Source organism: Orcinus orca, chromosome 3 (genome assembly GCF_937001465.1).
Source record: "Orcinus orca chromosome 3, mOrcOrc1.1, whole genome shotgun sequence".
NCBI classification, from domain to species: Eukaryota; Metazoa; Chordata; class Mammalia; order Artiodactyla; family Delphinidae; genus Orcinus; species Orcinus orca.
The window spans coordinates 108,142,659-108,161,197 of NC_064561.1; the positions used below are offsets into that span (position 1 = coordinate 108,142,659).

An 18,539-nucleotide genomic window follows, 5' to 3' on the forward strand; every position below is an offset into this window, starting at 1 on the left:
CCATGTTGTCTGCCTCCTAGCAGAATCAAATAACTATCTAGAAGATAATCAATCAACAGTTTTATGATATAAATTATTAAAATACAGTAATTACCTTAGTTGTTCATATGTAAAATATCTTCACCCTTCCTTTACCAACATGTCTCTTTCTCTGTTTGAAGGGATGGGTTTTCTGGCTTTGCTAATGGCCCAGGCATACCATCCTTAAAAATGAATCATTTTTGTCCTGTATTTCTTACAATAATAAATCAATTGATCTAAGAGACTTCACAGGCCCTCTTATTTACATCAGAACTAAGTCTCTTAGAAATGAGAATTGCAGTTTCTAATTTAGTTTTTGATCTACTGTGCATATCAATGTAAAATCAGAAATAGTTAAACTTCTTGAAGGCTTGAAGGAAATCAGCAAGTGAATTTGATGTATGAAAACTGAAAAGAAATAAATTTTCTATATTGAAATGGATCCTACCTTAGGAACGTATTTTCAGGGTAGATGCTTGGAAAGAAATCTATAAAAATTAGAATACTATAGGTTTTATTCATTTTTCAAGACTATCTATAGCTTTGACACACAAAAAAAAACCCCACAAACTTTAAAATATTGTTTGCATTTATGAAGAGTGAATGGCTCCATAAGAACTCTTAATTCTATTTTGTTTCTTTGTTGTGCTATAGCTACTGAAGGCAGCATATTTTTAAAGGATAGGGCACTTGGGAAGCAAGGAGTATTTGCTACCCTTCTAGAGTAGCAGCAGGCATCTGTAATTTTTCAGCCTTCCATGGACACCTGTTGTGGCTGATTCATTCTTGTACCTTATCTCTGTGTATGTTGAGTTTGGAACAATTAGAAATATTGCTAGTCTTTTGGATTGTTTGTTTTCTCAGATAGCTTCTTTGGCTTTTATTTAAGCTAACACGTAAGTTTTGACCTTGAAGGTTTCTAGCCCCTTACTTTTGTAAATACCAAGAATTCAGAATAAGTATATTATCAACTTTTTTGATTATCCACAGAGCGCTTATCAGTCCATTACCATTTTAAAATTACTTTAAAAATCAAATACATCATTATTTGCTGAGGAATACATCATTATTTGCATCATTATTTGCAAGCACTTTAGATGAGTTATCTCTTTAAACTCCAACAATCATATAGGGTGAATAATATCATTTTCCACATTTTACTGATAAGGAAACTGAGAATTAATGAGGTTAAGTTGTTTGCCCAAGGTAACAGATGGTAGATTCCAGAGCCAGCATTGGAAACTGGGCAGGATTGCTCCAGAGCCTGTAATCTAGAATACTAGATGTAGTCTGATTGCCCTGTTCCCTTGTCATCTGTGTGTAAAAGAGAAGTTCTCACTTTTTTCTTCTCAAACCATTGAGGTATACCCAACTTAGAACTGGAAATACAAAGGGATCCAATTGTAAAGAAAGCATTTTAAAAAGGAAAGGGAGGACTTCTCTGGTGGTGCAGTGTTTAAGAATCCGCCTGCCAATGCAGGTGACACGGGTTCAATCCCTGGTCCCGGAAGATCCCACATGCCGCAGAGCAGCTAAGCCCGTGCACCACAACTACCAAGCCTGCTCTCTAGAGCCCATGAGCCACGACTACTGAAGCCTGCGTGCCTGCAGCCTGTGCTCTACAACAAGAGAAGCCACCGCAATGAGAAGCCCGCGCACCTCAATGAAGATCTAACATGGCCAAAAATAAATAAATAAAACAAATAATTTTTTTTTAAAAAAAATAAAATAAAATACAAAGGAAAGGGAATAAGGCAGAAGGACACCATTTCCTATCTTTGGTATCCTTCAAATATTTGGCACTAATTCCCATCAAGAAATGGCACATAAGACCTCATATTTATACACATTCTTTTGTAATTGTCATTTAAGATGTGACTAAAATGTAATTAATAAAATGATATCCCCTGACTATCATACATCTTGTTGCTCTTTCTCTTTCCTTAACATGCAGCCATGGTTTTGTGTCTTTGGTCCCCAGAGCCTGGGTTCTGTGATGTTACCACAGTGGCTGCCTCAGCAGTCCCAGTCCCAGTCCGCTCAACCAGAGCGGCTCTGACTCTATTTGTAATACATGGTGGGTTTCCCCATAAGATTTACTTTGAAAAAAGCATTCTGTAGCTTAAAAACTTTTTTTTAATATGTTGATGTTGAAAACAGAAAATTAAGAATTGAATTCATTTCCAAATCTATATGGAAATATTCTTCAGACTTAAATACAATTTATGTTATTGAACTTATAAGTTTTCATGGCAACATTGATTGAGTTGGAATGAAACCATGTGTTTTGCAAACTCTAAGGCCTGGGCCACTTTTACGAATTTATGTTAATCTTGAGTGTTCACATCTGTCAAGTACCAGTATTCCTTCCTAGGTTTAAACAGTCATTGCTGACTGCCATACATGACTTCTATTCCACCCATGTTTCACCAGCACTTCCTCCTGGCATATTACAGAAAGCTTTTCTCAAGACTCCAGTAGAACAAGGAGAGATTAGCAATGAATTTGGAAATTGACATTCATACTTAAGATTTTTTTTTTTTCCTTGCAGAATTCAGGTTTGGACTTTGTTTCTGAGAAACAAACCATTTTTTTAAACAAAATTCTGCTTCCTACTTGACCAGGAGAATTGCTAAGTTTAGAATTATTTAGTGTGGTTTCCCTAAGTCCTTTAAAATGCAAAGTGGTTTTAAAGATGCTGGATCATATTTTCAATGGAATTTGGTAAGGCCAGAGTATTCTGTGAGTATTTTTATAAAGATGAAGATACTTTTAAAAAAAGAAAAATGTATAATATATAATAAATTTAAGTTCCACAAACCAGGCAACCACTTGACCTAGGTTTGTGGGCTAAACATAGCACAAGGAGGTAAAAAAACTTTTTCATTCTGATGTTTGTACCACACAGTGCATGCTGTTTGGGATTTTTTTTTTTCTTCCTTTCATTTTGCTATTTATTTTGCCTGCTCTGCAGAGCCCTGGTTTTCCTCTGATCTACTTCAGTTATATCTCTAATTTTTTAGTAGTCCTGGTGTATTCACTTCAGAGTGAATTTAATCTAAGTCCCAAGTTTCTTCAGATTAATCCAACAAATATTTATTAGGTATCTGTCATGTTCCAGATATGTATGAAAGTAAGACCATGGTCCTTGCCTCCAAAGAACTCATAGTCTAGTGGGGAGGAAGACACAAACAAGTACTTAGCATGCAGTAGAAGTGAGCCCAAGGTGCTTTGGGGACAGAAAAGGGAACCCATCTCGCTGGGGAAGGGAAAGGCTCCTGAGCTGAGTATTAAACAAGGGATAAGCTAATGCAAGCCAAGACAAGAAGTGGAGACATCAAATACAAGGTGGAGAGTGAGGCCCAAGTCTATTGGGAAGGAACCACATGTGTCCTATGAAATCTTAACAAACTTCTCAGATTCTCTTGGTGGCTCTCTCACTTTTCTTCTAAAAGGTACTTTGGCATTTAGCTCAATTTTGCAGTCATTTTTAAATACAAATTTTCTGTTCTCTCACACTCCATAGTCTGTATACCTTTTCCCTGTTCTCTAGTATCTGCTATTTGCATCTTTCCCCTGCCACTAACTGTCATCCCCCCCTTTTTCCTGGAAATACCGAGCTACCAGCCAACTACACCCAGCCACCTGGGCCCTTTTAAATAATTTTTGGCTGTGAAGTTACAAAATGAGTTATAGCAAAACTCATTTTGAAGCCCCTTTTTAGCTGGTGAAACCAGCATTGGTCAATTGTATTTTAGTGCACTTAGCTAGTATGGATTCAGTTACATTAAGGTACTCATCATCATATCCAAGAATAAATATACACACACATACATACACACATGAGTATATATACACATACATGTATATATGTATATGTGTATGCACACACACACTCAAACAACTCCATTCTTCCAGGGGAAAATGCCTTGGTATCATCCTTGATTTCTCTCTTTCTTTCATTCCTCACAGTCAGTATGTCTGTGTGCAAAATATATCCGGATTCCTCCACTTCTCCCCATCTCCTGTTCGAAGCCCTCATCATCTCGCTCCTGAATTTCTGTACATATATGCCACAATGGCAGGGATCTTTGTGGTTTTATTCATTAATGTGTCACAGAAACCTAGAATAGTGCCTGACACAGCAGGCAGTCAGTTAATATTTGTGGAATAAATGAATTAAATGAACAAATTAATCAATCAATGTCACCTTGGATGACATTGACATATGTTGGATATACCAACATTTAGAAGGTTGGTTTCATATTAAAGAGAACCATATTAAGAAAGCCAAAAATTACTCAAGGCAGTTTTTTTCAGTTTCAGTTATATAGCAGCTTGGGTGTATTTGACTTTTAAAAATTAGCACTTTACTCCTGTAAGGTGGTATTGCTTACTTGTAACCAATTAAAATTAGTTTTGAAATGTTGCCATCAATGATGTTATCCCCAAAACAGCCATAAATATAAAAGAATACATTTTGGATGAGAATGCAGTTCAAAGGAATGAGTTTTCTGATAAGACTATATCCTATGGAAGTAACAGAACCAAGAAGTCTCGTTACTGGCCTATACTTTCATCGAGAATTTTTTAATAAGTTCTATTACTGGATTTAAGGAGCTACATGAAGCTTAATAGGAAAAGCTATGCTACTTTACTTTTTTCCTTAATACTATACATCTTGCCAAAGAGGAAGAATGCAAGGAGATAAATGGACTTATTTTGTCCTGAATTATTCATATTAATTGGTACATGGCCTGCATTTTTTGGATAACTGCCGATAGTTCCCTTTGTACAGATAAATTTAGCATTTTGCACTACTCTCAGTAAAGCCTCTATCATGTGGAAATTTCAGATGTTTATGATATATGTGGGATCTTCTCCACTCCCTGTCATTCCTTGTCAATAGGAATATTTATCTCTTACTGATTTCTCTAATACTTAAACTTGATCAATTGCCAGTGAAAGATACCCTCCCCTCCCCTCCCTAGTCCCCCACCTCCACCACAGCATTGGTTTCTACATCTGGACTGATCCGAGAGGGTTTTTTTTCCTTCCCTAAACCCATAATGTTAGGCCTAAACTCATAACCGCAGCTCTAGTTTGAAAAATAGGACTTGTGGCTTTCAGGTTGAGATTTCTATTTTCTGTTCTGATTCTAGGTTTATTCTGTCCCTAAACTCTGGAACCTGAACAGTACATGCAAATATCAATACATTTCTCTAGCTAAGCCGAATTTTCTAGATTATTAAGAAATTACAGGATTTTTTTTTCCAGAAATTACAGATTAAAAGTCAGGAAAGGATTTGAGAACAATGGAGAATTCTAATGTTTAAGTGTTTGTAGCACTTTTTGTATCCAAACTAAGATATATAGTTTATCTATAGTAAAATAATAGATATTTTAGTCAAATAATATTAAGAGACAGGCTGGCCTCCTAAGATACTATAGGAATGGAAGAAGTGGGTTTTGAGGTCATAAAAATTGGGAAACCGCTATTCAGTATGAAAGAACCTACAGCAAAGTAAATGCTTTTGTTTAAGCTGGCATTTCCCAAACTTATTTGAGGATAGAACCCCTTTTTAATATAAGGAAACTTTTCAACATGCTTTATATTGGTGGAAAAAAAGCAGACACTTCAGTTCTAGTCCTGTCTGAGGCTTTAATCACCATTTTTACTCATTCAGCAAGTACATATGGAGTGACTATGCCACACACTATTCAAGATGCTGGCAATACAGGGAACAAACCAGACAAAAGCCTCTGTCCTTCTAAGGATTATATTCTAGCCAGAAGAGAAAGACAACAAACAAAATCTGTAAGTAGTGCAGGTACTAAGTGTTTTAGACAAACATGGAGCCAGGGTCAGGAGGTCAGGAGTACAGGGGTTACAATTTTATATAGAGACGTAACCTTGAGCAAGTCACTTAACTTCTTTCTGTTTCAAATCTGTAAAATGAAGACATTCAGCTAGATGATCTCAAAGGCCCTGCCGGCAGGTCTGCTTTAAGGACCGAGAGTTGTCATGTCAAACTCTGTGGTATTGCTGGGTCATGAACATCCATTGAGCATTTGCAGTCACCTTAGTAGAAAAGGCTGGATATTAGAACTTATAGAATTGCTGTCAAATAAAAGCTTATGGAAGTTTAAATCATTTGTAATACCCACAAAAGAACAAAGTGTTTATATTAAATGAGGGAAAAAAAACCTTGATGGTCCTATTTTTTTTACATCTTTATTGGAGTATAATTGCTTTACAATGGTGTGTTAGTTTCTGCTTTATAACAAAATGAATCAGTTATACATATACATATGTTCCCATATCTCTTCCCTCTTGCGTCTCCCTCCCTCCCTCCCACCCTCTATCCTACCCCTCCAGCTGATCTCCCTGTGCTATGCGGCTGCTTCCCACTAGCTATCTACCTTACATTTGGTAGTGTATATATGTCCATGCCTCTCTCTCGCTTTGTCACAGCTTACCCTTCCCCCTCCCCATATCCTCAAGTCCATTCTTTAGTAGGTCTGTGTCTTTATTCCTGTCTTACCCCTAGGTTCTTCATGACATTTTTTTTTCCTTAAATTCCATATGTATGTGTTAGCATACGGTATTTGTCTTTCTCTTTCTGACTTACTTCACTCTGTATGACAGACTCTAGGTCTATCCACCTCATTACAAATAGCTCAATTTCGTTTCTTTTTATGGCTGAGTAATATTCCATTGTATATATGTGCCACATCTTCTTTATCCATTCATCCGATGATGGACATTTAGGTTGTTTCCATCTCCTGGCTATTGTAAATAGAGCTGCAATGAACATTTTGGTACATGACTCTTTTTGAATTATGGTTTTCTCAGGGTATATGCCCAGTAGTGGGATTGCTGGGTCATATGGTAGTTCTATTTGTAGTTTTTTAAGGAAACTCCATACTGTTCTCCATAGTGGCTGTACCAATTCACATTCCCACTAGCAGTGCAAGAGTGTTCCCTTTTCTCCACACCCTCTCCAGCATTTATTGTTTCTAGATTTTTTGATGATGGCCATTCTGACTGGTGTGAGATGATATCTCATTGTAGTTTTGATTTGCATTTCTCTAATGATTAATGATGTTGAGCATTCTTTCATGTGTTTGTTGGCAGTCTGTATATTTTCTTTGGAGAAATGTCTATTTAGGTCTTCTGCCCATTTCTGGATTGGGTTGTTTGTTTTTTCGTTATTGAGCTGCATGAGCTGCTTGTAAATTTTGGAGATTAATCCTTTGTCAGTTGCAAATATTTTCTCCCATTCTGAGGGTTATCTTTTGGTCTTGTTTATGGATTTATTTGCTGTGCAAAAGCTTTGAAGTTTCATTTGGTCCCATTTGTTTATTTTTGTTTTTATTTCCGTTTCTCTAGGAGGTGGGTCAAAAAGGATCTTGCTGTGATTTATGTCATAGAGTGTTCTGCCTATGTTTTCCTCTAAGAGTTTGATAGTTTCTGGCCTTACATTTAGGTCTTTAATCCATTTTGAGCTTATTTTTGTGTATGGTGTTAGGGCGTGATCTAATCTCATACTTTTACATGTACCTGTCCAGTTTTCCCAGCACCACTTATTGAAGAGGCTGTCCTTTCTCCACTGTACATTCCTGCCTCCTTTATCAAAGATAAGGTGACCATATGTGCATGGGTTTGTCTCTGGGCTTTCTATCCTGTTCCATTGATCTATCTTTCTGTTTTTGTGCCAGTACCATACTGTCTTGATTACTGTAGCTTTGTAGTATAGTCTGAAGTCAGGGAGCCTGATTCCTCCAGCTCCGTTTTTCGTTCTCAAGATTGCTTTGGCTATTTGGGGTCTTTTGTGTTTCCATACAAATTGTGAAATTTTTTGTTCTAGTTCTGTGAAAAATGCCAGTGGTAGTTTGATAGGGATTGCATTGAATCTGTAGATTGCTTTGGGTAGTAGAGTCATTTTCACAATGTTGATTCTTCCAATCCAAGAACATGGTGTATCTCTCCATCTATTTGTATCATCTTTAATTTCTTTCATCAGTTTCTTATAATTTTCTGCATACAGGTCTTTTGTCTCCTTCAGTAGGTTTATTCCTAGATATTTTATTCTTTTGTTGCAGTGGTAAATGGGAGTGTTTTCTTGATTTCACTTTCAGATTTTTCATCATTAGTGTATAGGAATGCCAGAGATTTCTGTGCATTAATTTTGTATCCTGCTACTTTACCAAATTCATTGATTAGCTCTAGTAGTTTTCTGGTAGCATCTTTAGGATTCTCTGTGCATAGTATCATGTCGTCTGCAAACAGTGACAGCTTTACTTCTTCTTTTCCGATTTGGATTCCTTTTCTTCTCTGATTGCTGTGGCTAAAACTTCCAAAACTATGTTGAATAAGAGTGGTGAGAGTGGGCAACCTTGTCTTGTTCCTGATCTTAGTGGAAATGCTTTCAGTTTTTCACCATTGAGGACGATGTTGGCTGTGGGTTTGTCATATATGGCCTTTATTATGTTGAGGAAAGTTCCCTCTATGCCTACTTTCTGCAGGGTTTTTATCATAAATGGGTGTTGAATTTTGTCAAAAGCTTTCTCTGCTTGATGGTCCTATTTTTAATCTAGTGTGTACCTCAGTCCAGTGGAGCAACCTCTGCAGTAAAAGTACCAGTGGCTTTTAAGCAGATGTTAGCATGCCTCTGTGAGAAATTTGCAGCAGTGTGCACACTGCACTTTTGTCCTATATCCTTACGTAAATAGGAGGTCTGTGACTTGATATTGAAATGACCTTTCAGGCAGGATCCCAGTGCCACATGCCTGAACTTGTGTCTCAGAATAATTAGAAGCTTTGACTTACACATCTTGGTATACAGTGTTTATGTTAATTATAAATGTCTGAAAGTTTCCTGAAACTTTGTCTTCGTAGCTTTTTATCAAAGACAGACTGGAGTTTGGGAGGAGGGTTGTGGATTGTGGTCCTAAGCCTTTGATTTTCAGGTTCTCATATTTGGAATGAAAATTAAAATCTACATTTCGAGTTGCCCAGAACATGGTAGTATATTTTTATATTTTTCATTGTGAATAGGAAACTGTTTAGAATCATAGTCTTTGATACTTTTAAAATAATATTTCATTCTTAAGATATTTAGCTAAAAGAATTTCCAGTAGACCATGGATTGCTAAATATAAAGGTATTCCCACTGACTTATAGGAAAAGCTCAAAATATTATAATTAAAATTGAGAAGTTCCTATCGTACAAAGGGATGCTCCTCCACGATTGTTTCTAAATCAGACCTCAGAATTTCTTTTCCCATGGTGATAAGTCCTGTCTCCAGAAGCTGATCCTGTGCCCGCCAATAACAGTCATTTCATTTTAACTCCCTCTCTTCATATTCCATATTCAAAGGCCAGTTTATAAGAAAATGCTTCGTAACCATTCTGGAAGAAACGATTGACTCCTATTTCACTATCTAGACAAGCTGTGGAATAGGTTCCTGTATATTAGAGAGAGGAGCAATAAGTATCCACAAGTTCCTCTGAAAGTCTAGTCTCTGAAGTGGGGACTCTGATCCCACTTTAGCTCTGACCCTCAGCAGTCCTACAGGCTTTGGTCCACTCAGAGGTCCCCATAGTTTAGTTCTGAAGCCCCCACTCCTTCACCCCTCCTGCCTGCCCTAATTGTCATACACAACCTGCTCTTTCCATTAAGGCTTTGCCCAAGGAGCCAAACTGTTAGGCCAGCTATAAACATGAGTACTTTTTGTACATACATTTCATTCTGAAGAGTATATTCAGATATTAATGCAAATAAAATTTGTATCTAATTTATACCATCTCCTTCAGGAAATTAGATATACTAAATCTATAGACCGTATAATTTAAGCTTTTGAAATTTTAAAGATATGAAGATTGCTAGGCAACATCTTGCTCTCAGATCTTTTACAGGAAAAGCCTGAGATTAGGTCAGGCTGTACCATCTGCATTGCTGTTGATCTGAAAACCACAGAGGAAAGGAGATGTAGAAACTTAGTTGTGGCAACTCAGAACTTCATGTTCTCATCATTCCTTAACCTCCAACCCCACCCCAGCTCCTCAGCTGGAGAAAAATACCATGATATGCATCAAGATTCACCTTTGGGTTCCATGATGAACATAATTTTCCCTGATGCCTGCTTCTGCCCCTATCTGCTCACTGCTCACGTACACACCACAGAGTGGGACAGTGGGTTGGAGAGACTTCTGAGAAGTCCTGCTGTCATTCTCCATGCTATTACCTCTTTTTTTCTTAAACGGGTACTTTTATTTCTTTTAAGATACCATTTCCCCCTCCACTTCTTCATTAATTTTCAGAAGTCAATAAAGTCAGAATTCCCTGACTTCTTTTCTACCTCTAGCTCTAATCCATAGTTTCTTAACTTGGGCCTTACTGACATCTTAGACTGGGTAACTCTTTGTTGTGGGACTGTCCTGTGTACTGTAAAGTGTTGGGCACTGTCTCTGGTCTCCAGTAGACGCCAGTAGCACCCTCCCACACCACATGTCCCCGGGGGGCAAAACTGCCCCTTGTTGAAAACTGCTGTTCTAATCTATGTGGGATACAAACTTTCAAACACTTCAGTGGGTATATAGCATGGGTTGTGTATTTTTTTTAATTTTGTTTCTGTATGATCTGATTCTTTCCTGTTCTGTTCATTATGATATTTTTTAAATGACTATAGCTTTTTTCTATTCAAGATTCTTTTAAAGAATAAGAATATGAAAGTATTCTATGCCCACCATCAGGCCAGACCCTAATGCTTTGAGTGGTGTGCACAGTAATTAATTCATACAAGGTATTTTTGTTATTAAATCCTCCAAATTTACACAAAGACATTCTGTGTGTGTGTGTTTAAAAATGAAAAAAATGTATAGGAAGATAATTTTTCACCTTTAGAAGTATAAATATTACTTAAGAGGAATCACAATTTAGATGATAAGAAAGGAAAAATCTACATTTAAATATTATAAAGGTTCGTTAAGAACTTTCCTGAATAAAATGCTCTGTTTAGTAGATGTCTGAGCTTAAGGACTCCAGTAATTAAGTTAAAAGTTTTCAGTGAAAGAATACCGAACATTTGTAGAATTTGAGTACAGACTCTAGTCACTCCTGCAAAATACAAAAAAACTATATGCTTCTACTCTTTTAAAATACAACTTAGAATCTCCCAAAACGGACAGTCTTTCATACTCTGATACGTAAAGTGCTCCTGCATTCCCAGACCTGAGCCGCACAGGAAGGAAGACCTTAGGCCTAAACTGAAGCCAGAGCCTGGCCTGGAGATGAGCCTACAACCACTGTGGAAAATCTCCCCAACCAGGTTCTGCAGATCTACAGGGACAGTTGAGGGGGAAGGTGAATGGAAGTTAAGTCAGTCATGGCTGAGGAAGGGATGTCATTCAAGTGTTCACACCTACATTACCTGTCTACCTCCTGTCCTAGACCTTAAGGAAGCTTTGGGCTACCGGGCACATCCCTTCTCTGACAGCAGAGCCCTGCTATTATTAGGAAAACAAAAGCAGACGTCAGTGAATGCTGTTACACCAGCCTGTGGACAGACTTGCTGTTCCCTTGCATCTCACACAAGCATTCCTTTGGCTCCTGCTCTGCTCCCTCTCTATAGGATTAAGAAGTAAAACGTTCCATTTCATTTCACCAGTGTGTGTTTGCTGACTAGGTGTTCAGTTTGCATGCCCAATAAGACAGCCTGATGAATACTTACAGAGTAAATTAAGACTTGTTCACAAAGTTCCAGCATTTTAGAACTAGGGGAAATTTGGGGAAATAAAAGAGTAACTTTAGGGCCCCCCAGAGATATAATTTATAGAGTGGATAATTAATGTAGAAGCTTGTTACTCTAGCAATTAGAACTAATTTAAAAAGGGAGTCAAAGATAGTTTAAATTCATGAGTGATGGAGGATCTATGGAGTATTATCTAATATTCAACATTTTTGGTGAAATTTAGGCTCTCGAACTCTACATGGGTCTTCTGAATGAATCTCCTTTGAAAAGATGTTTACCTTTGACTTCTTTCTTTTTTCTTCTCCTTGTTCGTTCATTCCTTCAACAAACATTTATTGCATGTCTGCTATGTACCAGACACTGCAAATTGTCTCCCTTCTTAGCTTTCTTCACTCTTTTAGGGGGAGGGGTGTGGGATGGAGTTGGTAGCTTTAAATTATTTTCTGTAGATAAAACATTAGGAGTCTTTTTAGAGTGAGCAAATCAGAGTTGCAGGATGTCCTCAGGACCAAGTAGAGTTCATACACGCTTATGCTTACTAGCATATTCATGAGTGATATATATGTGTGTGTGTGTGTGTGTATATATATATATATATATATATATATATATATATATATATATATATATATCTGGCAGCCAGTTGGCTCTGAGTCTTAATCTTCCATTGATGTAAAGGGCAGATTTGGAGGAGACAAAAGAGAATTAGAAAACACTTTCTCCCTCCTTGCTTGTCTACTGAATTGCCAAGACCATGTATTTGGAGGCTGGAGAGCAGGAAGTCATATTTTACTTTCTTTCCAATGCATCCTATTCATAATTATCATCTAACACCATGGTGGCCCCTGTAGACCCAAGGGAAGAAAGGTCTTGGGAGCTGGGAAGAGTGGAGCAGTTGAAAGACAGAAGTTTCCAGCTCATTTATTCACAAATGTTTATTAAGCTCCTCCTATGTGCCAGGAAAATGTACCCAGTACAGGGGTTCAGTAATCGAGAGCAACCCTGTCCCTTCACTTCTGGGGCTTCCCATCTAGCAGAGAAACCAGACCTTGAGCAAGAGCATAGGAAACATCTGCCTGTTCCACAGTGTTGCCTGGGGCTCAGCCTTGGAGTGCCCTGCAGAATAATCTCTGTAGGCTGCTGACCTTGTTCTGTAAACATGAGGATGAGTACAAGAATCATAGGGCAGGGAGAAGCACCCAGCTGCGTTTTGGTGTGAATGTAATTATAGTAGTCACCTTATGCTGCTAGTTATTCTTCAAAAATATTGCTCCAAGAAGTAAGAATTAAAATGAAATGCGTATGTAATAAGACAGCAAAAGATTGGGATATGGACTCTATCTCGAGACCATCTAAATATCTAGAAGCTATTTAGCAGCGGGTCATGTAGCCAAAGGCAGAACCTGTGTATCTCAAAAGAGGAAGAGCTTTTTAGCGAGTTCACTAATAACTCTTCATGTGAACTGTAACCATTTTCTAGTTTGAAAAGAAGGGGGTTCCTCTTATAAACTAATTACTGAGCCGATATGATTACTGACACTTTAGGATAGAAAATGGAAATAAGAACGTGGTGAGTTAAAGTATGCTTGTCAGATTCCTTGAATGATTTGGTAATATAAATGCTATAAATTTAGATGCTCAAGAGGGCTTTGGTAAAAAATGAATGTCGCTTGAAAAACAGTTAAGTCAGTCATCAGATCATTCTATAGCAAATTTATAATTTGAAGTGTTTCTCTCTTTGTCCCCCTTTTAGCTTGTCAAAATCCCTAAAAATGATCCCCCCAACGAAGTGCATACCTTTAACTTCTATTTGTCAAATGTGGGTAAAGACAACCCTCAAGGCAGCTTTGACTGCATCCAGCAAACCTTCTCCAGGTAAGTGCGTTCCAAGGTATGCTGAAGGGAAAATGATTTTTCTTTGAGGGTTTTCTTTTTTAATTCTACAATAAAATACATGGTAGTCATTCCGTAAATATTTACTGACTTGAATGGTAGGGCTTATTTATTTATTTGAGAAATATTGAGCACATACTATGTGCTAGAAATTATATTTGTCACTGTAGGATACAATCACAAAAATTTTAAGATTTTTGCCCTTGAGGAATTTTTAAGGTATAGATTTTATACCTATAAAACATGGTTTATTTTGTTTATTTTAATTAAAGACAAGTTTGAGGGGGTTTTAAATTTTTATTCACTGAATATAAATAAGAGTGTTTATAGTATCCTCAGGACTCACACTCATAGATAAAGGAGGAAAATATACGTGTGTCTTATATATCCCCTTCCTCCTTCGCTGTGCAAGGCTTGTTTTAAGATAGGTTTTTAAAAATCTTTATTCTGCAGCAGAATGGAAACTAGAAATTAACCCCAGTATAGCAGTCATTTCTGATTTTCAGGGGAAAAAAGGAGGGAGGAAGACAAAAATACACACCCATAGCCCAGGGTACCCACTGGAACCCTTATCTACTTAGGTCCTCTGTAAACACTAAGCTACTTGTTACACTCTTCTTTGCTGTGGTTGTTTCTGATTAAAGAACGGCCCCTCATGGGAGTTTGTTCTGCCTGTGGATAAAGACAAGGCCTTAGAGCCCCCAACCTCCCGAGAAACACTGACATTGGCCGAAAGTTCCCCAAGGCCCCCAGGGCCATCCATCCCTATCTCTCCTCTGTGTCGTACTTGAAACTTTAAGTGTTTGCTGTGTGTGGGAGAAAGGAAGGGAAAGTTGTGTTCCAAGTAAGCAGGGAAGGCAGAGATACAAAATAAGACACTTCACTGAGAGAGGTCTAAATTTCTTCTCCCATTTAAGGCGACTAAATAACTTTTTGCTTTATCTTAATCTGCCATTTTCCCTGAGTATATGTTAATTTTGCTTTCTAAAAATTGCCTTCCCCCAAACTTACATTTTTTGGTATAAATTGCATGAGTTTTAGACTCTGTAGACTTTTCTGCACTGTCCACAGTGATAGCCACTGGCCACATGGGGCTATTTACATTTCAGTTGATAAAAATGAAATAAAATATAGTTCTTCACTCATACTAACTACATATTATAGGCTAAATAACCACATGGCTAGTGGTTCTCATAGTGGACAGCACAAACACAGAACATTTTAAATTGCAGAAATTTCTGTGGGACAGCATTGTAATAGATCATAGAATCACCAAGTACAAGGGTCCTCGGTGATTGTGTGGTTCCACCCCTTCACTTCACAGGTTGCATAGCTGGTTGGTTAGTGACTGGGCTGAATGAGAACTGAGTTCTAACTCCTACTTCAGTGTTCTTTACATACCACAGGGCACACCGATTTCTAATAGTGCCATTACCTGTAACACTTGTCTTAAGAGAATTATTTTAGTACAGTGAGAACATTTTGACATCAAACTGAACTATGTCCCATTAGGAATTTCATTAAGGAACTTAATTCCCTCTTCAAAACCAGGCCTATCATAGGTAATATGGTTTCTCCGTTACATCACAGATACCCTGTGTGTTTATTTCTACCTTGTTTGGAGAAAGATTTAAGGTCACTTTATAAAACTATACATGATGTGCCAACAGAAAAGAAACAATTATTGTGAGAACATTGTCATAAATACATTCGTATGATCCAAGTGTGGTATGAATATAAATTGAAATTTGCCATCATAAAAACAAAAGCATTCAGAGTTCCAGTTTTTATCCTGGCAAGAAAACCTTTTTATAATCTGGCTCCACCTTTTCTATTCAGTTTGATTTTTTATTTTCCATATATCTTGTCTCTCCTACAGTTGTGCAAGCTCCTTAAGGGCAGGGGCTTTCTTACACTCATTTTCCAGTCTTACAGTGTTGGCTGAGCTCCATAAATAGATGTTCAAAAAATATATATCAACTAGTCTCCTTTCTTATCTTTCTTTTTAAATCTCCTTGGGCCTCGCTTTTCTCATATGTAAGATGGTGGAAATCCCACACTCAAAAATTCCTTGAATCTGCCCATTCACAGGCCTAGTGAAAATACATAATACAGCTCTGTAAATAATGCATACTCAAGTATAGGAAACAGTGAGCTAGGCTAGAGAAGGACTGTAGGAACATTTATGCACATATGTCAAAGTATTTAAACTTTTAAGGTAACTAAGTTCAAAAGGGATGAGTGGAGAATTCTGGAGAGTACCTTCTTGCCCACAGGGTTTATAGCTGTATTTTGTTTTCATGTAAAGATCTGTTTCTTGACCTTGGATGGTGAAAACTGTATCTTCATTGTGATTGGCAATAGGTTCAGCTTATTCTCACTATGTAAATTACTTAGTAAATCATAAGGGGAGATGTTGAAATTCAAACTTCCTGCCACCAGATCTTCACACTGCAGACTTTTCTCTACTGCAGTCTTTTCTTCCTACTCATCCTCCCTCCCTACCCCTTCCTTTCTCTCCTTTCACTGGATTTTCAGCTCAAGTAGGCCTCATTAAAAAAGACAATAAAAACAAAAACCGGGCTTCCCTGGTGGCGCAGTGGTTGAGGGTCCACCTGCCGATGCAGGGGACACGGGTTCGTGCCCCAGTCCGGGAAGATCCCACGTGCCACGGAGCGGCTGGGCCCATGAGCCATGGCCCCTGAGCCTGTGCGTCCAGAGCCTGTGCTCCGCAACAGGAGAGGCCACAACAGTGAGAGGCCCGCATACCGCAAAAACAAAAACCAAAAAAAACCCAAACCCACCTCCCTTATACTCACTTCTGGACCCGAAGTCTGGCTTCAGTCCCCGCCATTCCACTGAAATATGCTTCTCGAAGAGAGCCTTTACCTCCTTGCCCATGAACCCAGGGGATGCTTATTGGTTCCTTATTATTCTGGACTTGTTGCCAACATTTCACACTGTGGACCACTCTCTGATTCTTGAAGTATTCTATTCCCATGGCTTCCATGACACACTGCTCTTCTAATTTCCCTCTACCTCTTTGGTCTCCTGTGGTCTTTTTATCTTCCTATTGATTATTTTAAATATTAGTGTTATTCACAGTCCATTCCCTCCTGAGACTGCTCCTTACTTCTTCAAAGTCACCAACCAGGTCCAACACTGAATTCATTTTCTCTCTCCCATCCGTACTCCGGTGTCTCACATGGCAGCTCCACACACCTAGTAACTTGGGCACAGTCTTTAACGACCACCCACCCAACCCCCACCCCCGACCCCTGGCCATGGCTAATCTCTGACCAAATCCTGTCAATGCTGCCTCCTCACTATCTCTGGAATCTGTTTACTGTTCTGCATTCACACTGCCCTACCCTGGTTCAAGCCATTGCTTCTTGTCTGTAATCGTTCAGTAGCCTCTTAACTGGTCTGCTTTCACAAGAGTGCCCCCTTCCTTCCAATCTGTTCTTCATCCAGATTGATTTTTCTACGGAATAAATAAGACTATTTTCAGTCTCTGTTATTCTTGGGGAAAAGTCCAGAATTTATACTATGACCTCCAAAGCCCTGTGTGATGCACTTCTTATACCCTCTTTTCATCCTCACCTCTAATTGTTCTTGCCAGCTCCCTTTGGTCAAGCTGAAAACCTCCTCCTTGTTCCTCTGGGCCTGCACACATTGGTTATCCCTTTAGAACACTTTTGTCCTTCACCCTTGTCTAGTTATCCCTCTAGATCAGCTCAATCACCACTTCCTCTAGGAAGCCTTTGCCTTGCCCACAAGTCCAGGTGAAGTACCTGCCTGGGGGTTCCCTGTTCCCTGTCACTTGTCACACTGCATCATAATTTCCAGTGTGCTCATCCTTGTCGCCCATTAGACAGAGAGCTCCTTGAAGGAGGGACCGCATCTGTCAGTCCTTGTCACAGCCCAGGTACCTCACACATTGCCAGGCACACAGTCTCTCTGCCCAATAAATATTTATGAGAAGAACGAACTGATTTTTTTAAAATAGCATTTGTACAGACAGTTATTAGCAACTTACAAAAATTTTATCAACCCTTATTTCTTAGCATCATAACAAAGCTACTTCCAATTAAGTTAAGAAATAGAATATCAGAGCTGTAGTGACATTTTCATTACTTCTACATTCTAGTCTGTTTTAAGGCCATAATAATTTCTTTTTAAAATACTAGCATAACTGTTACCATAATCCCCTAATATTAGCATAATACTTTGAATACAGAGCCGTCTTCCTGGCCAGTGTTAATATTCGTGATTGTGTAAATAAAAGGTTTCTTTTTTTAATATTTCTGCAAAAATCTCCTGTCCAGTATTTTTCAGTATTTGCTATATCAAAAGATCATCTTATAGAGATTTAACAATGGTAAATATAAAGTTACAATTTTTTAGGGTATTTGGGTGAATAGTAATAAATTAAACTATGATATTTGGCAGTACTTTAGCCTTAAACTTAATATCTTATTAAAAATAAAAGGCATTATTATGGTGGGTCTGTTTCATCTAGTCAGTTCTAAAGCATACATATTATGGTTCCATTAAAAGTAAACTTTTAACATTTCTCACATCAGTGGTAGATAATTCTTTTAAAAATGACAGTAGAACTACAGTGCCCATCAAGACTCTGGTCTTCATTCCAAGTACTGATTCTTTTTTTTTTTTTTTTTTTCCCAACATTTCATGGATTTGGTCTCTGAGATCTCATTTCACCCATTCTATCCAGAATATGGAAAAAAAAAATGTGATATCAAATGAAGAGGAGAAACTTAAAAATTTTTAAGTAAGCTTTACATTTTAAAATGACTAATATTAGTTATTTTGAATTGCAAAGTTATTATTAAAGCTGCTGGTTT

At 37.9% G+C, this 18,539-nt stretch overlaps 2 protein-coding genes across 5 annotated transcripts in view; one reads left to right on the plus strand and one right to left on the minus strand.

Moving 5' to 3' along the window:
* RHOBTB3 (Rho related BTB domain containing 3) overlaps window positions 1–18,539 on the minus strand; it is a 975,233-nt gene that overhangs the window by 775,330 nt on the left and 181,364 nt on the right. The window lies entirely within an intron of this gene.
* The window catches only part of ELL2 (elongation factor for RNA polymerase II 2), a 71,117-nt gene that overhangs the window by 27,392 nt on the left and 25,186 nt on the right, over window positions 1–18,539 (plus strand). For 3 of the 4 annotated variants that reach the window (XM_004263518.2, XM_049707073.1, XM_033400865.2), the window contains exon 3: window positions 13,532–13,653. In XM_004263518.2, coding sequence (XP_004263566.1) covers window positions 13,532–13,653 — 122 coding nt within the window. Of the gene's footprint in view, window positions 1–13,531; window positions 13,654–13,689; window positions 18,467–18,539 lie in introns of those variants that run through there. The other variant, XM_049707072.1, reaches the window with a different exon arrangement.